General features: G+C 41.8%; 2 protein-coding genes and 1 non-coding gene across 6 annotated transcripts in view; 1 reads left to right on the top strand and 2 right to left on the bottom strand.

Moving 5' to 3' along the window:
* Positions 1 to 2,330, bottom strand: part of LOC121715149 (CUGBP Elav-like family member 5) — a 117,079-nt gene extending 114,749 nt beyond the window's left edge. Inside the window, exon 1 of the mRNA XM_042100572.1 lies at positions 1,823 to 2,330. Within this exon, the coding sequence (XP_041956506.1) occupies positions 1,823 to 2,207 (385 nt within the window). The 5' untranslated portion in view covers positions 2,208 to 2,330. The remainder of the gene's footprint in view (positions 1 to 1,822) is intronic.
* A 277-nt stretch (positions 2,331 to 2,607) lies between these two features.
* Positions 2,608 to 2,717, top strand: LOC121682036. Its single transcript, XR_006022396.1, has one exon. It is a non-coding gene; the product is annotated as a small nucleolar RNA U6-53/MBII-28 (small nucleolar RNA).
* Positions 2,718 to 4,608: 1,891 nt separating this feature from the next.
* On the bottom strand, positions 4,609 to 13,258 carry LOC121724196 (apoptosis-associated speck-like protein containing a CARD). Of its 4 annotated transcripts, none has more exons than XM_042110600.1 (8): positions 13,156 to 13,258; positions 10,949 to 11,197; positions 10,599 to 10,679; positions 9,271 to 9,312; positions 9,015 to 9,053; positions 7,782 to 7,809; positions 5,816 to 5,959; positions 4,609 to 5,199 (listed from the first exon to the last, which is right to left on the bottom strand). In XM_042110600.1, the coding sequence occupies exons 1-8, from the start codon at positions 13,184 to 13,186 to the stop codon at positions 5,094 to 5,096; spliced, it is 720 nt and encodes a 239-aa protein (XP_041966534.1). In that variant the 5' UTR covers positions 13,187 to 13,258; the 3' UTR covers positions 4,609 to 5,093. The 4 variants fall into 4 exon arrangements, with proteins under 4 accessions (XP_041966534.1, XP_041966527.1, XP_041966541.1 ...); XM_042110613.1 differs by lacking the exon at positions 4,609 to 5,199 and adding an exon at positions 6,698 to 6,718 and having other exon boundaries at positions 5,933 to 5,959; XM_042110593.1 differs by lacking the exon at positions 4,609 to 5,199 and having other exon boundaries at positions 5,294 to 5,959.
* Between the last annotated feature and the right edge of the window lie 1,693 nt (positions 13,259 to 14,951).

Here is a 14,951-nt window from a genome sequence, read left to right as displayed (position 1 = left end):
CTATCCGCTCCAGTCAGCTCTCATCAGGCTACAACCAGCAGAACCACCTGTCTGCATACTTACAAGGCCTTGCAAGGCCTCTGGGTTCCAGCACACCAAAGAGCCCAGGGGCCAACATCACACACTACTCAGGTCAGGGCCTGATGAAGGCCATATCCACCTCAGAGACCTCCGCTGTCTGGGAGGTCTGGCTGGCCCTGTCTGAGAGGCGTTATTTACATCCTGTTCTATATTTATTCATAATTCATGGCCACACGCATGTTATTAGCCAGAGGAGCGAGCATGCAGAGAATGAAATATTAAAGCCTTGCGCCAAAGGTCAGACAGCTGTAATCGCAATGGCCCATAAAATGGGAATGAATTTGCATTAATTACTCAGTAATAATAATAATAACAATGCTTGTTTTGGGGGGCAATGATTCCAGAGCGGATAATGAGGAAACTGAAGCAGTCCATGTGTGTGTGTGTGTGTGTGTGTTGTGTGTTGTATCCACTACAAGACCCAGAGCTATTACTCTCTCTCTATCTCTCTCTCTCTCTCTCTCTTTCTCTGGGGGACACGTGTGAGAAACACTGTCACCAGGAACTCCACTTGCTGCCCCACTGTGTAAATGTGTGTGTGTGTGTGTGTTCTACTATCAGGATTATGTAACTAGAAGAACCATTTATGATTTGATAAATGTCACATAACACATCTGCACATGAATTGCTTGCTCATTTTGATGATCATGGTTGTGGTCTCAAACAGATTGTAAGCGTTGATGAGCTCACAGGAGACAGCACCTCAGTGCAAGACCTGATATGGGGTGTCAATATTTCTAAAATCATACTTTTTACACTGCCATTTATCCATCACTGTAAGCATACAAGACCTTAGACCATGACATGTTTCAGTCAGAATACTTATGTAATCACCGGATTTGGCCAATATGTGTGTTTCCTGCCATAATTACTTTATTAGGTCAAAAGACATCAGAAATATCATCAATAAGCACTATACCAATGATTATTATTATTAGTAGTAGTATTATTATCATTATTATTAGTAGTAGTATTATTAGTTAAGACGGAAGGTGTACGGAAGGAAGAGAAGACGCTCAACAATCGACACGCTACACAGGGGGAGGGCGGGCTGGGTGAGAGAGAGGGTTCTAAACAATATGCATCATCAGGGCCGGCTGGGTGAGGGAAAGAGAAGGTCCTAAATATGCAACACCGCTGCCCTACTTCCACAGGCGCAAAATTGCCCCAGCGGAGAGTAAACGCACACGGAGGAGGAGGTGGAGGAAACAGTCCGATTCCGCGCTGTTGTTGACAGTGACAGGTGTATACGGTATAGAGTCGGCCACAGACCAAGCATTGACCAAACGTGATTAAAAAAAACAGTGAATAGAAAGTCAATGGTGTGTGCGTGTGTGTGTGTGAGAGAGAGGGAGAGAGAGAGAGTACACACGCGTAAAGAAACCCCACAGGCTAGTTGTGACCAACTATTGTTCAGGAGTGCTCGAACGGGAATCCCGATACGGGTTTCTCTCCCTGTGTGTGTGTGTGTGTGTGTGGGGGGGGGGGGGGGGGGGTCGTCAAACCTAATTATACCCGCGTCAAGGAGATTAACAAGGAGAGCAACAACCCGTTTAGCATGCCCTCTCACTCACTCTCTCTCTCCCCCCGGCTGTGCACAGGGGCAGTCACGACTTACAATCTACACATCACCTCAGCCGTTAGTGGAATAGCAACATGCTTTTACACAAGAAAAACACGATTCGTAGTGTTTTGAGAGAGGGGGCGAGAGGCTAGAATAGACAAGTAGCCCACACAGTACCTTTATGCATGCCTGTGTAGCGATCTTTCAGCACCGTCAATTCGTGAATTTTCCCAAACTGCTCGAAAAGAGGCTTCAGATCTTTCTCTTCCAGGTTCCGCGGTATCTGTCCGATAAAGAGCTTGATAGCGTCCTGGTCTTTCATGGTGCCGTTCCCGGGGTATACAGAGATCGGTTCCGAGACGCTCATAGGTTTGGCGAATGGGACGTGCGCGTGCTGGTGAGGGAGGAGAGGGGCGGGAGGCTGGGTCGGTGCCGCTGCCACTGCCGCCTCGGCTCCGCTGAAAGGTTGGCTCGTGTGGTGGGGATGGGGCGGCTGCTGAGGCGGTGGTTGTGATTGCTGCTGCTGCTGCCTTCGCTCTTCAGTCTGGGTGAATCTGGCCATTCTAAGCAGGGCGCACAGCAGCCGGGGCACACACTGAGCACACAAACAGACACACACGTCACGCACGCACACGCCGAGGGAGCAGGCACTCAGCTGGAAAGCCAGGCTCAAGCTCACTTTCTATTCGACACATGTCACGCTCGTAGCATACCTGATGGTGGGTGGGGATAAAAGGGGGCAGAGGCGGAGAGAGAGAAAGGGAGAGCTCGCGGCTCAGCCTCAGTCACGACTCGCGTCTATGGCTCTCCGGTGACGCCTGCTGGTGAGACCTGAATATTGTACTATAAAATAAAATCACACTCGGTCACTAGAGTTTACCTCCATTGAAGTGGCGTAAGATGTAAGACGTCACGCAAGTACACATGAGATGACAGGTTCGACTCCCGGTTGCAGTGTGTGTGTCCGCTGATGATCCAGCCATGCTAATACCGATACAACAGGTGGACAGTGTGTCTACCTGTGTGTACATGAGTTCAATTGAACTTCTCACATGTGAGTACTCTGAGGATACACACACAACGGTGTTGTCGGTCAATTTTGTTGTCGTTCTAACTTTATTCTCTTAAAACATCACACCGCATACTGAGAAATCCTCTAGAAAACTGAGAAAACATTGGAGAACCCTTTTGCAATTATGTTTAAATTAATGAATGTAAATGCCCTGCTCACGGGCACAATGGTTTATTGTAAACATTGTAAGTGTTTCGAAAGGTTATAAAAAATGTAATTTTCCGAAGGGTGTGTTATTTTAACCTACCTTAGCTGTCTTCCTGTGGCCACCTTGAAGGAAAGGTTTAAAGAAGCACTATGCAACAATATTAGCAAAAGTTACCTTAATTATGCAGGTTGAGAGTCGTTCTGATGGTTCTACAACACTTTCTGGGTCGTTTGGCGGGTGCTTCGTCTCCCCCTATTGCTTCTTAGTGGAAAAAGTGAATATGCAACTTTCTGGACCCGGTCCGGGTAAATCCGGATGTGACTCAGCGGAAGTATCCAATCGCGCCTCGAAAATGTAGTCAGATTGTAGTTTCGAAGAAGACTGCAAAACGGACGCCCACTTGGCTTTGTTGCTGTTGAAATTGTAAGTAGCCTATACCCTTGGGTGAACTTCATCTTTGTAATGTGGTTTGATAGTCTCTTGAACAATGTGTTTGCTCGACCGTTTTATTGTGAGCCCTTTATGTGTTTAGCTTGGTTATGGAGCTCAAATCCAGCGAAAACCCAGAAACAGCGAAGGAATAACCAGACCTGCATAGTGCTTCTTTAACAAGTCGGCTACTGTTCTTTCACATTCATTGACTGTGGTTCGCATTGTATTCATTAAAGGGACACCAGGCAACATTTTCGTGTTAATTAATCATCTTCGTAAGTCGGTATATGGTTAAATGACTCATTACAGGGCGAATGAAGACTCTCTCGCCCGCCCCTACTGCCTGTAGGAAGAATATCCCGCCTGCAAGTTTAGTGTATCGTACTCGCCGACCTTCAGTCTCACAAAGTCTCAGACATCGCGAGATGCAGGATCAGTTTACATCGACAGCGACAGAAAGGCAGCTACGGTAGGCTAAACGCACCCTTCCCTCACCACACTACCACGGAAGTATCATTCTATATTTTGAACATTGTCAGTAATGGAAAATAGAGACAAAAATAGTGTGTCTTTGCATTTGCATTGTAAGACAATTTGGTGTTGATGCTTTCAGTAGTGGTAAATTTGTTAATTAATTTGTTTATTATTATGATTTGCTCAAATTAGTAATATATTTTGCTTGTTATTTGTTTAGTTAATTGTTTTGATTTATATGTTTAGTCTTTATTTTTGGTTAGCTTACTACAATATATGGTTTAGACACCTGGGGGCAGTAGTGGGCACAGGTAAAGGTGAATATAGGTAGGAAGTAGGGGGAGGCCTGTATGCACCTGGCTGGTGGGCACATGGTTTTTTACCAGCGCGAGAGATGCTGTATATTGTTTGCTCAGCTCGAACAAATAAACCAGCCGAATCCAGCCTGGAATTTGATTTTATTTCTTGCCTGCGTACATCACCTGCCCAGGGTGCCAGAAGTTGTTGTTTGAATGTTTGATTTAAGTTTAATTTTCTTTTGTTGACAAACGCCCACTACAGTTTGCATCTTTGCTTTGCTTTGTGGCTGCTTGTGCTGAGGTGTCAGACTGTGTGACAGCTGCTTCTGTGTCCGATTTTCGGTTTCCATCTCATCCGCAGGCCTGAGACAGGCTCGGCTGAGAGCTAGGTACTGTAAACATGGGAACGTGCCTCTCGTTTGCAGCTACTGTGGCTTCCTTAAAGTGCTACAATCTGTTGTTGACAGTCTCTTGTGTTCTCAAGAAAATCTTCTTTGAAGAAAGTGACACTGACAACTTTTATTTCTTGAAACTGGACTCATGTGTTAATTAGCACTTTATTGTCCCCATAAGGAAACTTTTTTTTCCAGTGAATACAATATTAAAGCGTCAGTCCACAGTAGTAGTACAAATACAAAAAAAGAAAAAGAAACAAACCATCCAGACCTGGTGAACAGAGATACAAAAAGGGTCATGATCTAATCCTATATTGCAAGAATTTGTTTAAAGAAATATCACTGTATTGCATAAAAAAACTACACAATTGTTATATAAGATACTTAATGTATAGTTCATATAAAGATGAAGGTAAATTAACTCAAGTTCTTGGGGTCAACAATATTGGGGTCTGATGATTTTAAGTCATAAGGTGTGTTTGTGGAGACTCGGAGAGAGAGAAGAGAAAGAGTTTGTGTGAGTGTGTGTAGTCATTGCATAGAGCAACACTCTCGGGAAATGGCCCTTAGATGAACTCTGTGGTGTGTGTGGTGTTTCTAGGGTTCAGCCTGCTGTGCTCTGACTTCTTTAACCACGCAGACCGAACACCCTAGCTGCTGCATTTTGCATCACCTGAAGTTGTTTGATAGTCTTTTTAGGAAGGCCTGTGAAAAGTCCATTGCAGTAATCAACCCTGCTGGAGATAAATGCATGAATGAGTTTTTCTAAATCATCTTTTGACATCAGCCCTCTAAGTTTGGCAATATTTTTGAGGTAGTAAAAAGCTGATTTAGTTATTGCTTTCATGTGGCTGTTGAAATTTAGATCACTGTCAATTAATACACCAAGATTTTTAACAGAATGCTCTGCTTTACACAGTAGTTTTGTGGCAAACTTTTTTTAGCAAAATTGTAAAAATCCAACTGTAAATAGGCTGGACTATGGGTCCAATAGGCTGGACAGACTGGGTACAATTTTTACAATTTTTCTTACACCGCACTAACTGTCCACCTCTGATGCAATCAGCAGTGAATATCTGAAGAATATCTGGGTTCATTGAATTCAACATAGAATTTTAGAACCTTCAATTGTTGCGGAACTTAGAATGTTCAAAAACCTACACCTTTAAGGGTTAAGCAATAAGTAATCGTTTGTATTCTTCTTCTTGCCAAACTTTACCATACTTGGATCTGACAAAATATGGATTACCATTGTCATTCTTCACTATAACACTGATGTCGGAATCAAATGCTTTGCTAACAAGGACCTTCTTATGGCTGTCATCAGCATAAATCTTCACGGTGACTTGCCCCTTTTCTGTTTGGAACGATTCATGACTATCATGTGGAATCTGTGCAGTATAAACACGGTCATGTGGTCCTCTTAATTCTACGTAGATTGCGTTGGCCACGTTGGTGTGGTGTGTGTTGTCCTCATCCCAGGCCCTCCAATATCTTGTAAATAAATACAAACAGCAGCGTTGACACTGATACCATCTTGAAATTCCTTACAACATATATCCCATAAAACAGATCCAATGGAGCACATTTGTTGAAGTACTACAACACACTGTTGAAGTACTACAATACATTGCAGCATGCACACATACACACAATCCAACACACACAGACACACATAATATGCACACACTCACACATGTACAAATGCAAAGATACACACATAGACTGTGTGTGTGTGTTCTGTTTTAATACTACAGTATTCCATTCTGCTAGATCATCTTAAATCATACACTCTAAATTTAAAGGGACACCAGGCAACGTTTGTGTGTTAATTAATTATCTTCGGTATATGGTTAAATGACTCATTGCAGGGCAAATGAAGACTCTCTCGCCCGCCCCTACTGTCTGTAGGAAGAATATCCTGCTTGCAAGTTTGGTGTATCCGACCCGCCCTGCAGTCTCACAAAGTCTCAGACATTGTGAGAAGCAGGATCAGTTTACATCCTGCATCCCCAGCACAGAGGCAGGCTAACCCTTGACGGAAGATGCAAAGAAAAGGAAAAGAGCTTCAGACCGAGTGTGGGCTCGCACTCGTATAGACACATACAGACGCTAGGGGGAGTTTCGTAGAGAAAAAGCATCAGGCTTGCCTGGTGTCCCTTTAAATTATTCCCATCCATGCCATTTCTAGGCTTTTTCCTAGAAATTGAACGGAAATTGTACAGCACCTACTTCGGAGGGCACTGTTCCTACCTATCAATATATAAGAAAAGATTAGTATTTTAGGTAACACTTAACTTGATGGGTGAGTTCATGACACATTCATAGCAGCTGTCATAAACTGCACATAAAGCATTCATGACTGTTTCATGAGACATGACTCAACATTCATACCAAACCTTTCATGAATGTGGAAGACAGAACGATGACAACTTGTCAAAATAAAAGTCCAACAATCTCAAAGCAGCATTGCCGTTTTCGTTCCAAACCTCTTACCTGATCACGTCACATCTGTGTCAAGGGCTAAATATTTCATGAATATGTTATGAAATCTACATCAAATGTCACTTTACTATACAAGTAACTATAAGTGAAGTATTCACAATCACTGAGTTTAACCAAAGTCCCTCCACTCGGCGGCCATATTGCAACGCTTTTTGGGCACTCATAGGGCATCCTATTCGGCAGAAATGTGCGTGAGCAAGGCTTCACAACACTAACCTTGGTCCAGCGGCGAGTTCACAACACATGATTGGCACGATGTCTTCACAACACACCATAAGATTGGCTCAATGTATTCACATCACACCACATAATTGGCTCAATGTATTCACATGTCGACGTTTTGCGAGGAAGGGGTGGGATATGTGTAGACAACGGCCATATTGGCGTTACAAACTAACCCCATGCATTTCTATGGAGGATTTTTTGAGTGCTGTGTCTCCTCATTAGAAAGTCTCTGGTTTAACACTGGGAGGTAAACTAGCCTACATTCAGCTGACCCGTATTTGTGTAACCTGGATACCATTCATTTTATCTCTCCAGCCTTTGTAAATATTTCATAAATATCTTATGAAGTCTATTGAATGTCACTTTACTATACAAGTTGTTTAACACTGGGAGGTAAACTAGCCTACAATCAGCAGTCATTTCATTATTTTGACAATACTTTGAAGATATAGCCTGAATTTGTTGTGCTTGTTGATTGCTATGTGCACATAGCAAACATACTAAATCCATGGAGACAACAGGACTTCAGAAAGTCCACCACACACCAGTGATTTATGTGCATTAGTGTGTTAATGTCTTTACCTACCTTTCCATCCAGCCTTGACTAAATTGCCCTAAGGGAAGACACACATGTTTTATTGTTGTGCTTTGTGTTATAGACCCTTTCAACAATAAAAACAAAAACAATGCTTGAACGTTCTATTTGGGCCCCAATCTACTTCCTCTGCATTAAGATAACATATGGAATGTTAAAAAGGAAGTCTTGTGGGGCCAACTATGATGCTGATAATGGAACTCTCTTGAAAGGGTCCATATTTCTATGTGAGCAATTTATAATTGTTAAAGTTTATCAAATGAAATCACCAAAACATCATGTGTACAATTATTGTACTCAACAGAAAAGTTATACTAGAAGGAGAAATCATGTACATATGCATGCATGTACATATGGATAAGGCCTCTTATGCATGTACATATGGATAAGGCCTCTTATGCATGTACACATGGATAAGGCCTCGTATGCATGCGGATAAGGCCTCTTATGCATGTACATATGGATAAGGCCTCGTATGCATGCGGATAAGGCCTCTTATGCATGTACACATGGATAAGGCCTCGTATGCATGCGGATAAGGCCTCTTATGCATGTACACATGGACTCTTAATCATGTACATATGGATAAGGCCTGCTATGCATGTACATGTGGATAAGGCCTCTTATGCATATGGATAAGGCTTCTTATGAATTGTTTTACTTAAGCCCTGAAGAAGCGACACCTAAACCAAGAAACCAAGGAAGCTGCTCAGATGTTTTTTTCTGTCTTCTTACCGTTCCAAATAATGATGATGAGATATAATAAGCTACACATGTAGCCTAGAAATCTAGACGCACACCCTATAGCGGCAGAAAATGTAATTTGTCGGTGGCGGGCATAACACAGAGTTGCGACAGTTCCGCGTGAATTCCCTGTTACTTGAAAACAAAGAAGATGGCTGCTGCTGCTGGCGAACAGTGGTCTTTCGAATCGGCTTTGGCAGAGACTTGGAGTTAAGCCTTTCTTTAAGAAAAGAACAAACAACGGCACTGAAGTCTTTCCTATAAAAGAAAGATTGGTTGTAGCGCTGTCCTAATGCGTGCAGAGGGAATTTGAAAGACAACTGTTTATCCTGCCCCTCGGATTGAGCCCTGCCAATGGTGTGTTCCCAGACCCAACATCTTGATGTGGGTCTGGCTTGTCAGGCTTCTACACATGTGTATTAAAGTGGAAATCTTAAAAAGCAGAAAAATGTCCAAACATGCAAGAGTGAGATTCCTTACCTATGAGGTGGAGGAAAGGAAGGAGGAAACAAAAGGAAGCTAAGAGAAAAACAGACACATATGTCAAACAGAACTGTACTTGACAGATGTGACAGATAACCAGGTGAAAACAAAATATCCATGTCACATGCAAGTTGTTAGGCAGTCAGTTTATCAAAGACAGACAAGTTTACTTAGTTCAAGAGGTCATATCTGCAGTCTGCATGAAATGGGATGTTTAGCACGCACACAGTATGCGTAATCTAAAATCTCCTACCTAGGATCTGCATTAGTGTCGGTCCCCTTGGGACTTCAGTTACTGTGGCATTTCAGAGAGAGAGAGAGAAATAGATAGACAGACAGACAGAGAGAGAGAGACAATACAATCGTAATCCAGAAGTGTACATTTATAGTTAAAACAAAAAACCCAAGGACGCTGTCTTTGATTAGGCTACTGACATTGATTATGGTGGGTTGTTGGTTACAGCATGCTTACAGTTGATTCCATTGTTATGAAGCCTGCTTCCAGTTCAACTGTTGTTTACTATGGTTGTTACAGTTAGCATTCAAAAGAATATTGATATCAGCCTGGGTGAACTCAGACAAACCTTGTAGCAAATTTGAATTGGCTATAAGGGTCCGTCTGGAAAGGATCCCATTTGTCTGGGTTCACCCAGGCTATACTGATTTGGAGCGATGATTTCACTTTTCCACTAGATCTGCTTCAGGTGTTCCGATTGCATATTCTATGAGAAGTTACTTGAAATTGTGTGTGAGCCTTGCATTGTCAACTAAGGCAACACCACAGTAGTTGCATACTGTAGATTAAGAACCATCCCTTTGTCCAGTCTGACATTAGCAATGCATCTCTACTGCCATCTGCAGGGAGCAGAGGAGTGATACACATCACCTCTACTCTGCCAGAGAATGTCTAATAAGGGGAGAACTTCCACTCTCGGAAAACTTCCAGTTTCTGAACTGGTTGCAGTTCCTGCTGTGGTTCCACATGAGGGCGCTCGTCCACGAGTGCAGAATGAATGGTCTATGGAGCTGTACCCCTCAAAATCCACTTTTCTCGGGATATAATTTTTTTTCAAGTAATTTGAATAGTATAAGTATAGTATATAAGTATATATAGGCTACTCTTTTGATCCCGTGAGGGAAATTTGGTCTCTGCATTTATCCCAATCCGTGAATTAGTGAAACACATTCAGCACGCAATATAATATTGTATTTGAAAGGGGAGGCAAAGAAAATACACTTGGTTGAGTATTATATTTTTTAAAGTCACTTAATTGTTCTAAAAAGCCTTTCAAACGTGTCAATGACGTCATTCAGTAGCACAATGCTAGCGTGTTATGGGCAACAACAACCCAACCTGTAAGAAAACAAAAGGACATGACTACCAGATTATTTCACTTTTAATTGATAATCCACATCCATTTTTTGCGAAAAATAGTTAAATAGGTGAAAACAATAAATTTAGCCATGTAGCTCCATAGGACCCCATGTATTTTGGACTCGCCCGCAACCGCCATTTAGGTGAACTCTGGTGAACTGCAGCCAAAGTAGACGGGCTCTGACTCTGCTCTCTTCTCTCCTCACCTGTGTGCTTGCCTCTCATCCCCTCGGGGGCGAGAGGAGGGCTGGGCAAATGTTTCCTTCTGCTCCTGTTCGCCTGGCCCTCTGGAGACAAAACAGAGCGTCACACACAACAAAGTCATCTAGGCTACTTTGCAAAAACATCTGTGAGTAAAATGCTGCATTATTTTTTTGCTGAATCCTACATTCAAATAGCCTATGATGAACACAGCATTAAACTTGGTGCTGAAGAACTGTGCAACTGTAAACCAAACAAATTAGTAATTTAAACAAAATCCAGACTAAACTTAACCCCTGACCCAATTATGAATCCAACCCCGTTTAGTGAGTGGCTCAAAGGTGGTAAATACTACCCAGGTCTTGAAGCAGGTAGGGATGGATATCTCTGAGCGTGCAGTAAAAGGCAGATTTGACTCTGTCCCCCCCTGAGTCCAGAGCTTTGAAGAGCTCCCTCATTTTCTCCTGGCTGGTCTTGGCTGCGCGGATCTCTTCGTAGGCCTCTACATGGAGCATGCCCAGTGACCGCAGCCTGTCAGCCAGAGGCATCACTTGGGTAATGCGTCCAATGAGATCTGCTCGGTGGCGCTCTACAATGCAAGCACCTGCGAGAACAGCAGCAATGTTCCAAATGACACTTTAGGAAGGAGTGATCATGAATAAGAGGCTATGATAAGTGAACAGGTCCAATATAAAAAAGGAAACAGTGCAACACTCTCCATTAAAAAAACAGTGCTGGTAATACCTGTAACTGAACCTTAAACTCTAAAACAATTACCACTTCAGTGTACTGACAAGTCACTTGTGGTAGAACCTAAAGTTATGTGTTTTTTTTACAATAATTATAACACTTGATCACTTTTAAGTTGTCTGCCAGATACATGCAGCACTGCAAGAACTCAAACTCGCTCACTGATTTGAAGCTACCAGACTATGAAGTAAGATTATAAACTGACTTATTAAACTATCCTTATCATAACTTCTCTGCAGACTTTCAGAGTTTACAATACTTTGATTTGTCTGTAGGGACCCTCTCCACACTACAACCGAAGTGTAATGCTAATCTGGGTTTACATCAAACCCTTTAAATCTTTAGGTGAGACAAGACCATTTGAATTTAATAATAACAAACAAAAAACTGAAAAAACAGCAAGCCAAGCCTAGGTGAGACAAGACCATTTGAATTTGATAAAAAAATGAACTAAAAAAACAGGGTTATAGTTTAGGGCCTGTGTCCACCAATCACGTTTTTTGCGGCGACAGTGCCCTCAACCTCATTTTCAGAGCGCTTCGGTCAAGTGCAAAGATTCTAGAGTGTAACTGATCTATCGTTCTGCTCTAGAATCTTTGGTCAAGTGTTTATTGTATGTTACCAAAATCTTCTGCCAGTCTTTTTTGGAACGTTGTCTAATGCTAACTAACTAGCTTACTAGCTAACTGAAATGGCAGCAATTCGTTCAGGACTCAGCTCGCTAAATATGAATTTGACCGGCAAAAGGAGTTCATTTGGCATTACAATAGAATAGGTCATCCCTCTAGGCTTTGCAATTTGTGTTCAGTTTGCAGCAGTGGTTAATTATTAGTCACAATAGGACTTGGCTGACTACCAACATTGCTGACAGTGTAGGTTCAGAGTTCAGAGTTCACACATTTTTCAGAGTTCACACATTTTTAATGAAATATACTTTTGGGACTACCTGCTAATACTTTTGGGAATGCAAAAGTCTTTTTATTAGTATTATTTAATTTGACTTACATTTTACACTGATATGGCATGATGGCAATATAAACACAGCTAACAATGGTATTAAATTGCAATAACCTATAGATTAAATGTAATGGAATATTCAACTAAGGTAGACTGCTGTTGTTCACAGCACTAAGCTATTTATGGTTACTGATATACTCCGAGTCTCTGGCCCTCTCTTACAGCCAGGCATAGTAAGCTGGCCCTCGGAAGAAAAAGTTTGGGGACCACTGATTTAGACCCTTACTTGACAATATTGATATAAGAGTGACATGACACTGTCATGAACGTGTGTCATTAACATGTCATAAATGTTTATGACATAATGCTTTCATGTCATTTGGTTTTTGTTAGGGTTAGGTTTAGGGTAGGTTTAGGGTTAGGGTTAGAATTAGGGTAGGGGTTAGGATTAGGGTTCATGTGTCATGACAGTGTCATGTGTTCATGACAGTATCATGTCACTCTTATGTCGATACGGTCAAGTAAAGTGTTACCAAAAACAGCAACCCAAACCAAAGACTGTGAGATTGCAGTTCCATAACATTGCAACCATATCCGCAGTTTAGTTCCCATAGTCTACTGAGCACTGAGTGTTCATATGTGGACATAGTGATAAGACCAGACAAATAGTTGTAAAAAATATACTAACATTACGCATTGTGACTGGTATACCTAGAAGTCGATTTTTTTTGTGACACTCACAAAACTTTGACTTTGACTTTTGACTTCTTACAATCTTGACAATCTTACAAGCAAGGTCTGATTATTTAATGTATTTCAGGAAATATGAAAATATGATAAATTAGCCATACTTACTCTCTGGAAGCCTACGATTGAAAGCTGGCATGTCAAACAACCTACCCAATGCTTGTAGGCACACGTTAATTTGACAAGTGTGAGTAGCACTGATGTGTTTCACAATTCAAGAGTCGAACTTCCTTCCTCAAATTGCTGTACAAGGAGTTTTGAAGCTTACGTTTTGTCCGGTCTCTCACATGCACATTCATTTGTACAACCATCTAACTCAGTGGTTCTCAAAGTGTGGGGCAGGCCCCACTAGTGGAGAATAGAGACATGTCAGGTGGGGTGCAATGAACAGGGGGAATTTTTTTTGTTTTTTTTTTTGTTAATCTTTAATAACGCCTTTCCTTTTTTGACAAGATTATAGATTCAAAACAAAATAGCCACACACAAACATAAGAGTCATAAACAGACCAACATGACACATATGAATTAAAATAGCATCTGATCCAGCGGACCAAGACAGGAAATGCAACGTGGAACCATTTTTTTTTAACATGACCTTTTTGCTGAGTTGATGGGGTCAGGTGGGGCTTGAACAATTATTTGTATTTTCTTTCTTTTTTCTTTTTTCTCTTTCTATTTGTCTTTGCCATAAATATTATGGCTTTGCACATAGGCCTATGCCTATTGATACAATATTATGACTTTGCACATAGGCCTATGCCTATTGATACAATATTATGACTTTGCACATAGGCCTATGCCTATTGATACAAGATTTGATTGATACATCTTTTTTTTCTTTTTTTCTTTATTATTGACACATAGGCCTGTCAGTCATAATGATTGGCACCCTTGCGTGCCCTGCTTAGGCGGGTGCTAAATGAATGGTCATGTGATATAGGCCACACTGGTTAGCACTTCGGACTTGTAGCCGGAGGGCTGCCGGTTCGAACCCCGACCAGTAGGAACGACTGAAGTGCCCTTGAGCAAGGCAGCTAACCCCTCACTACTCCCTGAGCGCCACTGTAGCAGGCAGCTCACTGCGTCGGGATTAGTGTGTGCTTCACCTCATTGTGTGTTCACTGTGTGCTGTGTTTCACTAATTCATGGATTGGGATAAATGCAGAGCCCAAATTTCCCGCACGGGATCAAAAGAGTATACTATACTATGTTACCCACATGCCTGACGAAGATCCAGGGTGATCGAAACGTTGCTATGTTTTTAAAGTTTATATTTTTGGAGCAATTTTTGCAGACCACACTTCTTCCACGGGGCTTGAAAAATCCCCACTTCCAAAGTGGGGAATGACAGAAAAAGTTTGAGAACTACTGATCTAACTTTCAATCAAACTCAAGCTTTTGCTTTCATTTGACACACAAAAGCAATCACATACGCACTGTGATAGTCCATTATACACTAGAGGAGCACTATATTGCGCTACATATTGTATCGCAAAAAAACAAACAGATTTCTGATTTTAAATGTTGAACATGTTATTTCTGGGGACACTGTGGTACAACTGGCTACAGTGTCCATACCACATGTGTGTCCACATGCCCATGGGGACCCGGGTCGGACTCAACCCCGGGTGCCCAATCTTACCATAGATATTAGAAAGCTAGATACCGCATTGGGCTCCAGAACTTACGTCAATGTCAATTTTATTTATATAGCGCATTTACAGATGGCTTAGCCGCACCGAAGTGTTTCACAATAAAGTGCAATAAATAATACAGGAATTAAGGCACAAAAACAAAAGGGCTACAGTTAAAATAAATTAAGAAATGCAGAAAAAAGAACATTTAAAACTAAACACTGGGGCATAAAGGGAGACACTAGCCAAAGGCAAGTGAAAAGAGGTAGC

This window comes from Alosa sapidissima, chromosome 1 (genome assembly GCF_018492685.1).
Source record: "Alosa sapidissima isolate fAloSap1 chromosome 1, fAloSap1.pri, whole genome shotgun sequence".
Classification (NCBI taxonomy): domain Eukaryota; kingdom Metazoa; phylum Chordata; class Actinopteri; order Clupeiformes; family Clupeidae; genus Alosa; species Alosa sapidissima.
The sequence above is the reverse complement of the archived record's forward strand: the minus strand, read 5'-3'. Positions and strand labels throughout refer to the sequence as shown.

Bases quoted from the DNA above. Each gene is read 5' to 3' on its own strand.
- LOC121724196 (XM_042110593.1), bottom strand. From the start codon at position 13,186: ATGCCAGCTTTCAATCGTAGGCTTCCAGAGA. The intron at 9,054-9,270 runs GTAGGAGATTTT...TTTTTCTCTTAG, and splicing joins GACACTAATGCAGATCCTAG to CTTCCTTTTGTTTCCTCCTT. The intron at 7,810-9,014 runs GTAAGGAATCTC...GTCTTCCCTTAG, and splicing joins TCCTTTCCTCCACCTCATAG to GGCAATTTAGTCAAGGCTGG.